At 49.2% G+C, this 12,799-nt stretch overlaps 1 protein-coding gene across 1 annotated transcript in view; it reads right to left on the minus strand.

Moving 5' to 3' along the window:
• LOC134341384 (low-density lipoprotein receptor-related protein 1-like) overlaps nt 1-12,799 on the minus strand; it is a 286,341-nt gene that overhangs the window by 117,486 nt on the left and 156,056 nt on the right. Inside the window, exons 31-36 of the mRNA XM_063039246.1 lie at nt 12,038-12,132; nt 10,479-10,628; nt 7,341-7,478; nt 3,930-4,055; nt 795-926; nt 274-408 (exon numbers count right to left, since the gene is read on the minus strand). Coding sequence (XP_062895316.1) covers nt 274-408; nt 795-926; nt 3,930-4,055; nt 7,341-7,478; nt 10,479-10,628; nt 12,038-12,132 — 776 coding nt within the window. The remainder of the gene's footprint in view (nt 1-273; nt 409-794; nt 927-3,929; nt 4,056-7,340; nt 7,479-10,478; nt 10,629-12,037; nt 12,133-12,799) is intronic.

Below are 12,799 nucleotides of genomic sequence, written 5' to 3' on the forward strand. Positions count from 1 at the left end.
ACTGCATTGGAATAAACGTGTGTGTGTGTGTGTGTGTGTGTGTGTGTGTGTGTGTGTCTCTCTGTGTGAGTATGCGTTTCAGTCTGTCTATATGAGTATGCGTGAAACTGTCTTTGAAATTGTTAGTTTTTGTCTGCGTGCGTATGCTGTTCCTTTCCCACATGTATTCCCCCAACTGCCCCTCTCACCCAGCCCTCTGACCCTTTCCACACTCCCTGCTCTCCCTCCAGCCTGGTCCCCGAGACCACCCGCACCCACCATTCCTCTACCCACCGGCAATCCAGTCGACAGCGATGCCTTCAACCCGTCCGATGCCATTGGTGACCACATCTTCCCGCCAGGTCTGGTCCCGTTTGGCTCTGCTGATGGTGCTAAGCCCCATGTCTACCCAGTAGATGGTGTCATTCTCTGGGTTCAGAGGGAGGGGGGAACAGGGAGAAGTCAGACCGTGGTGTCCCCAGCACTACGCTAACACATTCAGTCACAGAGAACAAGGGAAGGGAGGGGGTTGGAGTGACCAGCTTTTGGTAAGTGGCCAAAGGGGTTAAAGAGAGGCAAACAGACACAGATATGCATACAGAGAAGCGTGCGTGCACACACACACACACAAATAAATATGCAAACAGAGGCACACCCAAACAGTCTCTCTCTCTCTCAATACACATCTCCCATCCACAAATTACCCTTCCTTTCTGAATCTCCCACCCATCCCCTGCACCAAAACACACCTGCTTCCACTGCGCAGAATTCCACCCCCTTTCCTGCGTGGGATCACACCTCCCTCATACACCCACCTGCATGGAAGTCGATGCCAACGGCCAGCGAGGTGCCGGAAACAGGAACCAGGGCGTCTGACTTGTCATTGGGATCCAGTGGGATTCCCCGAATACCCTCGTGGACAGAGTACAGCAGGAACGACCCGACACCTTGGAAACACGGTGGATGGGAAGGAAAGGTATTACAACCACTTCCCAAATTGCTTGCCATACCTGCAAATTGGCTCTTTGTGGATCATGCGTTGGGGCACGCAGGCTGTTTCTGGCTGCTACTTGGAGCCGTGACCTGGTCCCTTCTTACCCTTTGAAACTCCAAGTGACAAAAGTTCAGCCTGGCCAACCATGACACAACCACAAGAAAGGAATGCCGGCATTTCTGCATTCTAAGGAGGTTTATTTGTTTATTTATTTAGAGAAACAGCGCCAAACAGACCCTTCCACCCCAACGAGCTGCACTGCTCAGCAACCCACCTATTTAACACCAACCTAATTACAGGACAACTTAAAATGACCAATTAACCAGTAGATCTTTGAATTGTAGGAAGAAATCAGAGTACCTGGCGGGAACCCACGTGGTTGAGAGAGAGAATGTACTAGCTCTGTACAGGCGGCACCAGAATGGAACTCAGAACTCTTGAACGGCTACACTACAATTAAGGAGGTTCAGCTTGCCACTGAACACTCTAACATCATCCAGTGAAAAGTGCCCTGACTGGCTGCATTGTGGTCTGGTACGGCAATTTGAATGCAGAGAGTCATGGACTCTGCCCAATACATCACAGACACATCCCTCCCTCCCCACTATGGGTAGTGTCTACAGGAGGTGCTGCCTCAGGAAGGCAACGTCCATCATCAGAGATCCCACCATCCGGGCCATCCCACCTTCTCACAGCTCCCATCGGGCAGGAGGTACAGAAGCCTGAAGTCCCACACCACCAGGTTCAGGAACAGCTACTTCCCTTCAACCATTCGGTTCCTGAACCAACCAGCACAACCCTGATCACTACTGTTTAGCACACACTTTGTTTTGCTCTAGTTGTGTTTTTCTTTGTAAAAATTGTATATATTTATATTTTCCTGCCAATGCTGCTAACCTGATGCTCTGTGTCAGTGATGCTGCTGCAAATAAGTTTTTCATTGCACCTGTGCACACATGGACTTGCACAGGCGAGAGTAAACTCCACTTTGATGATGCATTTTAGGGCTGGTTCTGGTAAACCTTCTCTGAATTGTTCTCCTCACATTAATACAGCAGACACAGGCCTTTTGGCTCAACTAGTCAACACCAACTAAAATTCCTATCTAAACCATTCCCATTTACCTGCGTTTGACCTATATCCCTCCAAACCTTTCCTATAAATGAGGCTGTTCAAGAACCTCTTCAACATCGTTGATGTACCTACCTCAACCATTTCCTCTGGTGGCTCGTTTCATATAAGGACCAGCCTCTGGGTGAAAAAGTTACCTCTCATGTTCGTTTTAAATCTTTTCCCCTCTCTCAATAAACCTGTGCCCTCTAGTTCTGGATTATCCCGCACTGGGAAATAGACTGTGTGTGTTCACCCTGTCTATGCCCTTCATGATTTCATACACCTCTATAAGGTCACCTCCCAATCTCCTACACTGCAATGAAAAATTCACAATCTGTCCAACTTCTCCCCAGAACTCAATCCCTAAAATCCTGACAAATCGTTTGAGTGCATGGACTAATTCCACCCCGACAAGTGGAGAGTGTTCTAAAGCTTCTCACTGCATCCTGGAACATTGGTTTACTATTGCCACATGTACAGTGAAAAACTTTGTTTTGCATGCCATCCACACAGATCACTTCACCACATTCAGTAAGTCATGGACACTGCACAGATACAGGCACTACAGCCCAATCAATCCGAGCTGACTACAGTGCCTATCCAGCTAGCCCAAACTTTCTGCGTTTGACCCATATCCCACCAAATCCACCAAGTGCTTCTTAAGTTATACTGTTGTACTATACCTGCTTTATCTACGTATTCTGGCAGGTCACTCCATATAGGCTGCATGAAAAAGTTGCCCCTCAGGTCCCCTTTAAATCCTTCCACTCTATCTCCCTATGCTCCCTAGTTTTGGACTCGCCTACCCAAAAGCATATGTCAGAAATGGAATCCAGTATACCAAGTTAATACAGCTACAGAGAAGGTGCAGTGTAGGTAGACAATAATGTGCAAGATCATAAAGAGGGAGATTGTGAGGTTAAGAGTGCAGCTTATTGTACGAGGGGACTGTTCAAATGTCTGATAACAGTGAGATAGAGTGTCCTTGAGCCTGGTGGTACATGCTTTCAGGCTTTTGAATCATCTGCCTGATGGAGGGGGAGAAGGGAGATTGCCTGGGGTGGATGGGGTCTTTGATTTTACTGACTGCTTTACCAAGGCAGCAAGAAGTGCAGACAGAGTCCATGGGGGGAAGTCTTGTTTCTCTCTGCAGCTTATTGTGGTCATAGGCAGAGCAGTTGCCTTACCAAGTCCCAATGCATCTGGCTCAGATGCTTTCTGTGGCGCAGCGATAAAAAATTGGTCAGGTTTACTGGGAACATACCAAATTTCTTTAGCCTCCTGAGGAAGTAGAGACGAGGAAATGTGCAGATGCTGGAAATTCAAGCAACACACAGAAAAAATGCTGGTGAATGCACAAATACAAAAAATGCTGGGGAAGTAGAGGTATGGTTTACAAGCCACCAATACAGATCGCTTTACCACATCAGTACAAGAGAAAAGCAATAACAGATTACAGAATAATGTGTTACAGAGAAAGTGCAGTGCAGACAGACAGTAAGGTGACAGGGCTACAACGAGGTGTAATGAAATGCAGAGACTCCATCTTATTGCACTAGTGGGCCGTTCCACAGTGGGATAGGAGCTGTCTTTGAGACTAGTGGTATGACCTTACAGACCTTTGTGTCTTTTGCCTCAGGGGAGGGAGGAGAAGAGAGAATGTCCAGATTAGGTGGAGCCTTTAATGATGTTGGCTGTTTTCCTGAAAAATAGTCCAATTAAACCCCACTGTGAGCTCTCGCAACCAACCAATGGCAACGGGGAAAGAGGACCAACCCCCTCCCAAACGTATCCTCCCCTCGTCAACGCATGTTACCGCTCCAATCCACCACAGCACCCTCACCTTCACAGGAACGCTCTCCACTCCTGAGGCTGTAGCCCGCTGTACACATGCAGGACCTGGTGGTAGGAGAGTTCGGCAGGCAGAGCTGTGAGCAGTCACCGTTCTTCTCGCTGCAGGGGTTCCTTCCTAAAAGGCAAGAGGTCGTGCAGTTAATATCACAGCTCACAGGGATTGGGCAGACTGAATGGGGACGTTGGAAATCACCGGGTGTTGGGGAGGGGAAGGGGGACACTGAATGGGGACGTTGGAAATCAACGGGTGTTGGGGAGGTTAATGGGGACACTGAATGGGGACGTTGGAAATCACCGGGTGTTGGGGAGGGGAAGGGGGACACTGAATGGGGACGTTGGAAATCAACGGGTGTTGGGGAGGTTAAGGGGGACACTGAATGGGGATGTTGGAAATCACCGGGTGTCGGGGAGGGTAATGGGGACGTTGGAAATCACCGGGTGTTGGGGAGGTTAAGGGGGACACTGAATGGGGACGTTGGAAATCACCGGGTGTTGGGGAGGGGAAGGGGGACACTGAATGGGGACGTTGGAAATCAACGGGTGTTGGGGAGGTTAAGGGGGACACTGAATGGGGATGTTGGAAATCACCGGGTGTCGGGGAGGGTAAGGGGGACACTGAATGGGGACGTTGGAAATCACCGGGTGTCGGGGAGGTTAATGGGGAGACTGAATGGGGACGTTGGAAATCACCGGGTGTTGGGGAGGTTAATGGGGACGTTGGAAATCAACGGGTGTTGGGGAGGTTAAGGGGTACACTGAATGGGGATGTTGGAAATCACTGGGTGTCGGGGAGGGTAATGGGGACACTGAATGGGGACGTTGGAAATCACCGGGTGTTGGGGAGGTTAATGGGGACACTGAATGGGGACGTTGGAGATCACCGGGTGTCGGGGAGGTTAATGGGGACACTGAATGGGGACGTTGGAAATCACCGGGTGTCGGGGAGGTTAAGGGGGACACTGAATGGGGACGTTGGAAATCACCGGGTGTCGGGGAGGTTAATGGGGACACTGAATGGGGACGTTGGAAATCAACGGGTGTTGGGGACGTTAAGGGGTACACTGAATGGGGATGTTGGAAATCAATGGGTGTCGGGGAGGGTAATGGGGACACTGAATGGGGACGTTGGAAATCACCGGGTGTTGGGGAGGGGAAGGGGGACACTGAATGGGGATATTGGAAATCATCAGGTGTTGGAGAGAGTAAGCGGGACACTGAGTGGGGATATTGGAAATCATCAGGTGTTGGAGAGAGTAAGGGGGACACTGAATGGGGATATTGGAAATCATCAGGTGTTGGAGAGAGTAAGGGGGACACTGAGTGGGGATATTGGAAATCATCAGGTGTTGGAGAGAGTAAGCGGGACACTGAGTGGGGATATTGGAAATCATCAGGTGTTGGAGAGAGTAAGGGGGACACTGAATGGGGATATTGGAAATCATCAGGTGTTGGAGAGAGTAAGGGGGACACTGAGTGGGGATATTGGAAATCATCAGGTATTGGAGAGAGTAAGGGGGACACTGAGTGGGGATATTGGAAATCATCAGGTGTTGGAGAGAGTAAGGGGGACACTGAGTGGGGATATTGGAAATCATCAGGTGTTGGAGAGAGTAAGGGGGACACTGAGTGGGGATATTGGAAATCATCAGGTGTTGGAGAGAGTAAGCGGGACACTGAGTGGGGATATTGGAAATCATCAGGTGTTGGAGAGAGTAAGGGGGACACTGAGTGGGGATATTGGAAATCATCAGGTGTTGGAGAGAGTAAGGGGGACACTGAGTGGGGATATTGGAAATCATCAGGTGTTGGAGAGAGTAAGGGGGACACTGAGTGGGGATATTGGAAATCATCAGGTGTTGGAGAGAGTAAGGGGGACACTGAGTGGGGATATTGGAAATCATCAGGTGTTGGAGAGAGTAAGGGGGACACTGAGTGGGGATATTGGAAATCATCAGGTGTTGGAGAGAGTAAGGGGGACACTGAGTGGGGATATTGGAAATCATCAGGTGTTGGAGAGAGTAAGGGGGACACTGAGTGGGGATATTGGAAATCATCAGGTGTTGGAGAGAGTAAGGGGGACACTGAGTGGGGATATTGGAAATCATCAGGTGTTGGAGAGAGTAAGGGGGACACTGAGTGGGGATATTGGAAATCATCAGGTGTTGGAGAGAGTAAGGGGGACACTGAGTGGGGATATTGGAAATCATCAGGTGTTGGAGAGAGTAAGGGGGACACTGAGTGGGGATATTGGAAATCATCAGGTGTTGGAGAGAGTAAGGGGGACACTGAGTGGGGATATTGGAAATCATCAGGTGTTGGAGAGAGTAAGGGGGACACTGAGTGGGGATATTGGAAATCATCAGGTGTTGGAGAGAGTAAGGGGGACACTGAGTGGGGATATTGGAAATCATCAGGTGTTGGAGAGAGTAAGCGGGACACTGAGTGGGGATATTGGAAATCATCAGGTGTTGGAGAGAGTAAGGGGGACACTGAGTGGGGATATTGGAAATCATCAGGTGTTGGAGAGAGTAAGGGGGACACTGAGTGGGGATATTGGAAATCATCAGGTGTTGGAGAGAGTAAGGGGGACACTGAGTGGGGATATTGGAAATCATCAGGTGTTGGAGAGAGTAAGCGGGACACTGAGTGGGGATATTGGAAATCATCAGGTGTTGGAGAGAGTAAGCGGGACACTGAGTGGGGATATTGGAAATCACCAGGTGTTGGGGAGGGTCAGGCAAAGCATGAATTAGGGGCGCTGGAAATCACCAGACATTGGAGTGTAGATCTTCACGTGCGTAACCAGGGTGGTGGTGTTCTGTGGAACCACTATGTCTGAACAGTCCTTGGCACAGATCCACCCTTCCTCCTCTATCGACTCTCCACAACCCTTGCAACCTCACTCGCAACCTGCCATCTACTCTTCAGCCTCCCACGCCTTTCCATCCCCTTCTCCCTTACCCACTCCAAGTCCCCTTTCCCACGCCCTGCACCTTCTTCTGCCTACACACCACCTTCACTGCTCGTTCCTCTATCACTTCTTCCTCTTCTGCTGTGCCCTCTGCCCCTTTGCCTCCTCCCTCACTGATTTGTATCTCTTCTTCCTCCTCCTCCCCCCTCCCCCTTCATTCATCACCCTCGCTCCTCCACCTCTTTTCTGACCTCCTCCCCCAACCCCTCCCTCACCAATCTGGATCTAACCACTCCCCCGCCGAACCCCTCACCGATCTGCATCTTTTCCCACTCCCCTAATCATCCTCCATCCCCTTCACTGGCCTGCATCTCTCCCCCACCCCCCGCTTCCTCTCACAACCCCCTCCCTCTCTCACCAGTCTGAATCACCACAATTCCCCTCCCACCTCGCCAATCTGGATCTTCCCCCAAACAACCTCCTCCTCACCGGTCTGTATCTCTTCATCATACACCTTCATGTGCATAACCGGGGTGGTACTGTTCCGTAGAACTACCACGTCAGACCCGTCCTTGGCACAGGTACCCATCTGTTCTGAGCCCTGGTCAGCCCACCACAGACGATCTCCTGAGGGCAGAGAGGGGGAGAATCAGGATCTGGCAGTCCCAGTGACGAGTGACACTCCCAACTTTAACTTTCTCTGTTCCTTGACATTCCCCACCATTCATGGTGCATGTTCCTAATTCCCTGTTAGCCTACGCTCCCTACCATTCAGTGAGTGTCCCACCCTTGTACGCTAAGGTCTCTCACTTACTGAACTATTCCTTGTGAGTACCCAGTAGGCTGTCCAAAGTGCATAATGTCGCACTTCTCCAAATTAACTTCCACCTGCTATCAGTCCAGGAATGTTATTAACTAATCCACAACACCCTGTAACTACCCAATTCCCCCTCTGGCTGGAGAACTAGGACAAGTGGTGTTCCGCAGAGAGCTGTACTGTGTCTTCTGCTGCTTTATATATAAATGACCTGAAACAAACACAGTAGATGGGTAGGTTAGTAGGTTTGCAGACGATCCAAAGATTGGTTGTGTCGTGAACAGTGTAGAAAGCAGCATACAAATAAGTGGCAGATATGGGTAGAGAAGTGGTAGATGAGTTTAACCCAGCCAAATGTGAAGTATTGCACTTTGAGAGGTGAAATGTCAAGAGACAGTACACAGTTAATGGCAGTACTCTTAACAGTATTGATGCACTGGGGGATCTTGGAGTCCAAGTCCAAAGCTCCCTGAAAGTGGCGATACAGGTTGACAGGATGATAAAGAAGGCATATGGCATGCTTCCCTTTGTAAGTTCAGGAAATGAGTTCAAGAGTTGGGAAGTTATGTAGTAGTTTTATAAAACTGTGGTCAGGCCATATCTGGAATATTGCATTCAGTTCCGGTCACCCCATTACAAGAAGGATGTGGGGGCTTTGGAGAGGGTGCAGAGGAGGTTCACCAGGAGAGGGCGTGAGCTATTAAGAGAGGTTGGACAAACTTAAGTTGTTTTCTCTAGAGTGGTGGAGGCTGAGGGGAGATCTGATAAAGGTTTATATAATTATGAGAGGCATTGATAGAGTAGACAGTTAGTAAGTGTTCCCACAGTCAGATTGTCTAATACTACAAGGTCAGAGAGGGCAAGTTTTTTTTTCGACACAGTGGTTCAGGACCAGGATCAGAACGGCTACTTACTTTCCACCATTCAGTTCTTGAACCAACTGGCACAACCCTAATCACCACCTCAATATAGAAACACTATGACTGCAACGAAATTTGTTCTTATACAATGTGTGTCATTTATGTTTTAGTTGTTAATGTCAGGTATCTGGTGCTGTGTGCCTGAGGTGATGCTGCAAATAGGTTTTTCATTGCACCTGTGCACACACGTACTTGTCCGTGTGACAATAAAGTCAATTTTGACCTTAACTGTTCTTGCTCCCACACCACTACAGAGCTCCCTCCTCACCTCCCCTCCTGCTGCTCCCCTCTCTACTTTCTTAAGAGGTTAAGGAGGTTGAGAATGTCACTGAACACTCCTAACAATTCCTCCGGTAGCCTTTTGGTCGAGGTTGTGCCTCAAACATAGTTGTTTATATAGTTTGCTTTTTTCATGCTTAGGGATGGTATTGGGGACAAAGAGGGGAGTTAGGGGTTAGCATAGGGTTTAGGGACTAGGATGTGGGGAGCTTGAGGTTAGGCTGGAGTTTAGTCCTCCACACCATGTGCTGTGTTCTGTGCCAGAAGGCTAGCAACGTAGACATGTGATGAAGGATATCTGTAGTCGGATGTCAAGCCATCCTCACGGCTCTGCTGGCCTAACCTCACCCCTCAGTCAGCGAGTCCTTGATGGGTTCCAGGATCAGAGTTCCATGCAGGCAGAAGACATGAAGGCTGGTGACCCCCTAGGTATGCAAATCAACCAGACTGGAGTTCGAGGCCTGGTGTTCACAGCCCCTTTCCTACAGCAGGGTGACAGAACCCAGAGGAGACTGTACCCTGTGCTACCCACGATCTGTGCTCCCTGTCCAACTTGATTAAATATTGCATTCAGTTCTAGTCACCCCATTACGGGAAGAGGGCGGAGGCTTTGAAGAGGTTCACCAGGATGCTGCCTGAATTAAAGGGCCTGTGTTATAATGAGACGTTGGAGAAACTTGGGTTGCAATCTCAGGAGCAAAGAAGGTTAAGGGGAGATCTCATTGAGCGGTGAGGCTATCAGAACATAGAATATTGAACACTACAGCAACAGTTCAGTCCTTCGCCCCATGATGTTGTGTCAATCTTTTAATCTACCCTAAGATCAATCTAACTCTTCTCTCCTACATAGCCCTCCATTTTTCTATCATCCATGTGCATATCTTAAGTATCCCTAGCTTATCTGCCTCTACCACCACCCTTGGCAGCGCATTCCACGTACCCACCACTCTCCATCTGAAAAATCCACCTCTGACATACCCCCTATACTTTCCTCCAATCACTTTAAAATTATGGCCCCTTGTATTAGCCATTTCTGCCTTGGGAATAAGCCTCCTATCACCCTGTACACCTCTATCAAGTCACCTTTCATCCTCCTCCATTCCAAAGAGAAAAGCCCTAACTCACTCAACCTATTCTCATAAGACATGCTCTGTAACGCAGACAGCATCCTGGTAAACCTTCTCTGTACCATCTCTGAAGCTTCCACATCCTTTCTATAATGAAGTGACTAGAAATTAACATAATATTTCAACTGTGGTCTGACCAGTGTTTATAAAGCTGCAATGCTACCTTGCAGCTCTTGAAATCAACCCCCTGACTAATGAAGGCCAACACAACATATGCCATCTTAACAATCATATCAACCTAAACGGCAACTTTGTGAGAACTATAGATGTGTACTACAGATCCATCCGTCCATACACAGTGTTAGGGGTCCTGTCATTCTGTATTCTGCCTTCAAGTTTAACCTTCCAAAGTGAATCACTTCAGACTTTTCTGGATTAAACTCCATCTGCTGCTTCTCAGCTCAGCTCTGTATCCTGTCAATGTCCCATTGTAACCTACGACACTATCCACAACACTGCCAACCTTCATATCATCTGCACTCACCCATTATGGCCAGAGCTGTGGCTTTGGTCAGACGACCCTGCAGACTGTCGATCACCACCAATCCGCTGCCATCCAGGTTGCAGTGACTAATGGTGCCATTCTCCGAACTAATCCAGTACAGCTTCTGCTCGCTGTAGTCGATCGACAGGCCTGCAGGAGAATCAGAGTCAGGTTTATTATCACTGACTTATATCTCGTAAAATATGCTGTTTTGTGGCAGCAGTACAGTGCAAAGACATAAAAATTACTCTAAGTTTCAAGAAAAAAGGCAAAAGACAAATAATGTGACAAAGGGTTCAAATTCTAACAGAGTGAAGGGTGGTGATGGTGGAGGGGATAAATATCTAACTGTGGGTTTAATGCAAAGCAGTCTCTCTCCCTCTCCCTCCATCACCTCTCTCATCCTTTCTCTCTTCCCCTATCCTTCACCCACCGTTTTCTATCCCCTTCTCTCCCTACATCCCTTCTCCCCGCCTCCCTCTACTTCCACCCCTCACAACTACCCCTTCTGCATTTTTACCTAATTCTTCCCCTTTCTCTTTTCTATCTCCCCACCCTCACCTCTCACTCCCCTGTCCTCTCGCCCTTCTCTCCCTTCATCCCCTACCCTTGCTCCACCCCTCCTTCCTCCTCTCCCCATTGTTCTTTTTTTCTCTCCCTCTCCTCCTTCAGCCTCCTCCTCTCTCTTCCCCTCAATCCCTCTATGTCCCTTCCTCCCCGTCTCTTTCTTTCACCCCTTCCACTCTCCCTTTCCTCTTTCTCTCCACAACCTCCTCATCTTCCCCTCACCCCACCAGCAGTGCTCTCCCAGGACCCTACCTCCAACATGAACATCCTCTGAGCATCCTGCTGGGTCTGGGGATGGACCACAGGCACATCGGCCCAGTGATACCCACTTCCTTGACAGGGAGGGGTTCGACTTTGGCGAATATGATGGAGACAGGGGCCCACTCATTCCCGCATGGTCAGAGATGGAGACCTCCATCATTGGGTCTACACACTCCATATGCCTAGGAGATGGAAGGAGGGGATTTCCGGAAACTGGGAGAGTGAATCAGATGTGGTGAGGGGAACATGGTGATGTGATTGCTCAAGCTAAGTGCCCAGCTGAGAGTGAAAGCAAAAGCGAGGGAGAGAGGTGGGGAGGGAGGGGGGGAGAGAGAGAGAGGAAGGAAAAGAGAGGGGGAGGCGAGTAGGGGTAAGAGGGACAGAGGGGGGATATGGGGGTGGGAAGTGGAAGAAGAGTGGGGCACAAGTGGGGGGAGAAGGGAGATGGAGAGATAAAAACATAGAAAGCAAGCAAGTGAAGGTGAAAGAGGTATAGAGAAAGGAACAGAGATAGAGAGGGAAGTGAGAAGTGGGAAGAGGAGGGGGAAGGAGCGGAAGAGGGGGTAGAGTGGAGGGAGAGAGGGAGGAGGGAGAATATGGGAAGAGGCTGTGGGAGATAAAAGTGGTGCTGGGGCCTGAGTTTTCGGTACCACACCACAGCTGACAGAAGGGAGAAGGGACGCTGGGCTCTCAGCCAGACAGAATGAGTCCAAACCCCACAGAAAGCTCACCCACTGGTCTCTTCTGATTGGTTAGCAGAGTCGTTCTGTTGGTGCCATCCATGTGGGCTGCGTTGATGGTGTCTCCGTCTGTCCAAAAGAGTTTACTGGGGGGTGGGGGAGCAGAGACAGGTCAAGGGTTAACTGGGATACAAACCCTTCCCAAACCTCAGCAACATGTCGAAGTGAGAAATTTCTCACAAAAGCTCTGAACTCAGACCGTCAAATCCTGGCAACATCCCCGTAAATCTTTTCTGTCCTTTTTCCAGTTTAACCATTTCTTTCATACAACAGTGACCAAAACTCTACACAGTACACTTAAGGCTGATTTATACTTGTGTGTCAAATGTATGCCGTAGCCTAATGCGCACCTCTCCCAAAATGTAACTAAGCGTCGCAGCAATGCAGACCGCAACAACTGTGATTGGTCCGCTTGGTAGCATCACATTTCCTCCTACGCTGCAATAGCTTCCCATTGGGCGACTGAAGGGCAGGGAAGGAACTCTGGCTGCAATGCTTTCCATAAAGCTTTACAGACCTCCAAAATTATGGAGGACCCTGTGCTTGACACCAGTTTGTAGCTAGCTGCTACAGCCTGTTGACTTCCACCTGAAGCTAAAACTCGAATGGTGATTGCCAGTCTCTGAGTATACTGTGCATACACTAATGCAATATTAATGTTTGGGAACGATGAACCAAATCGTCAAATCTACCTGCCGACATCCGAAAATATTTGAAATGCATTTCCTCGTCCATGCCTCTCAGTGGCCGGAC

This window comes from Mobula hypostoma (genome assembly GCF_963921235.1).
Source record: "Mobula hypostoma chromosome X1 unlocalized genomic scaffold, sMobHyp1.1 SUPER_X1_unloc_1, whole genome shotgun sequence".
NCBI lineage: Eukaryota > Metazoa > Chordata > Chondrichthyes > Myliobatiformes > Myliobatidae > Mobula > Mobula hypostoma.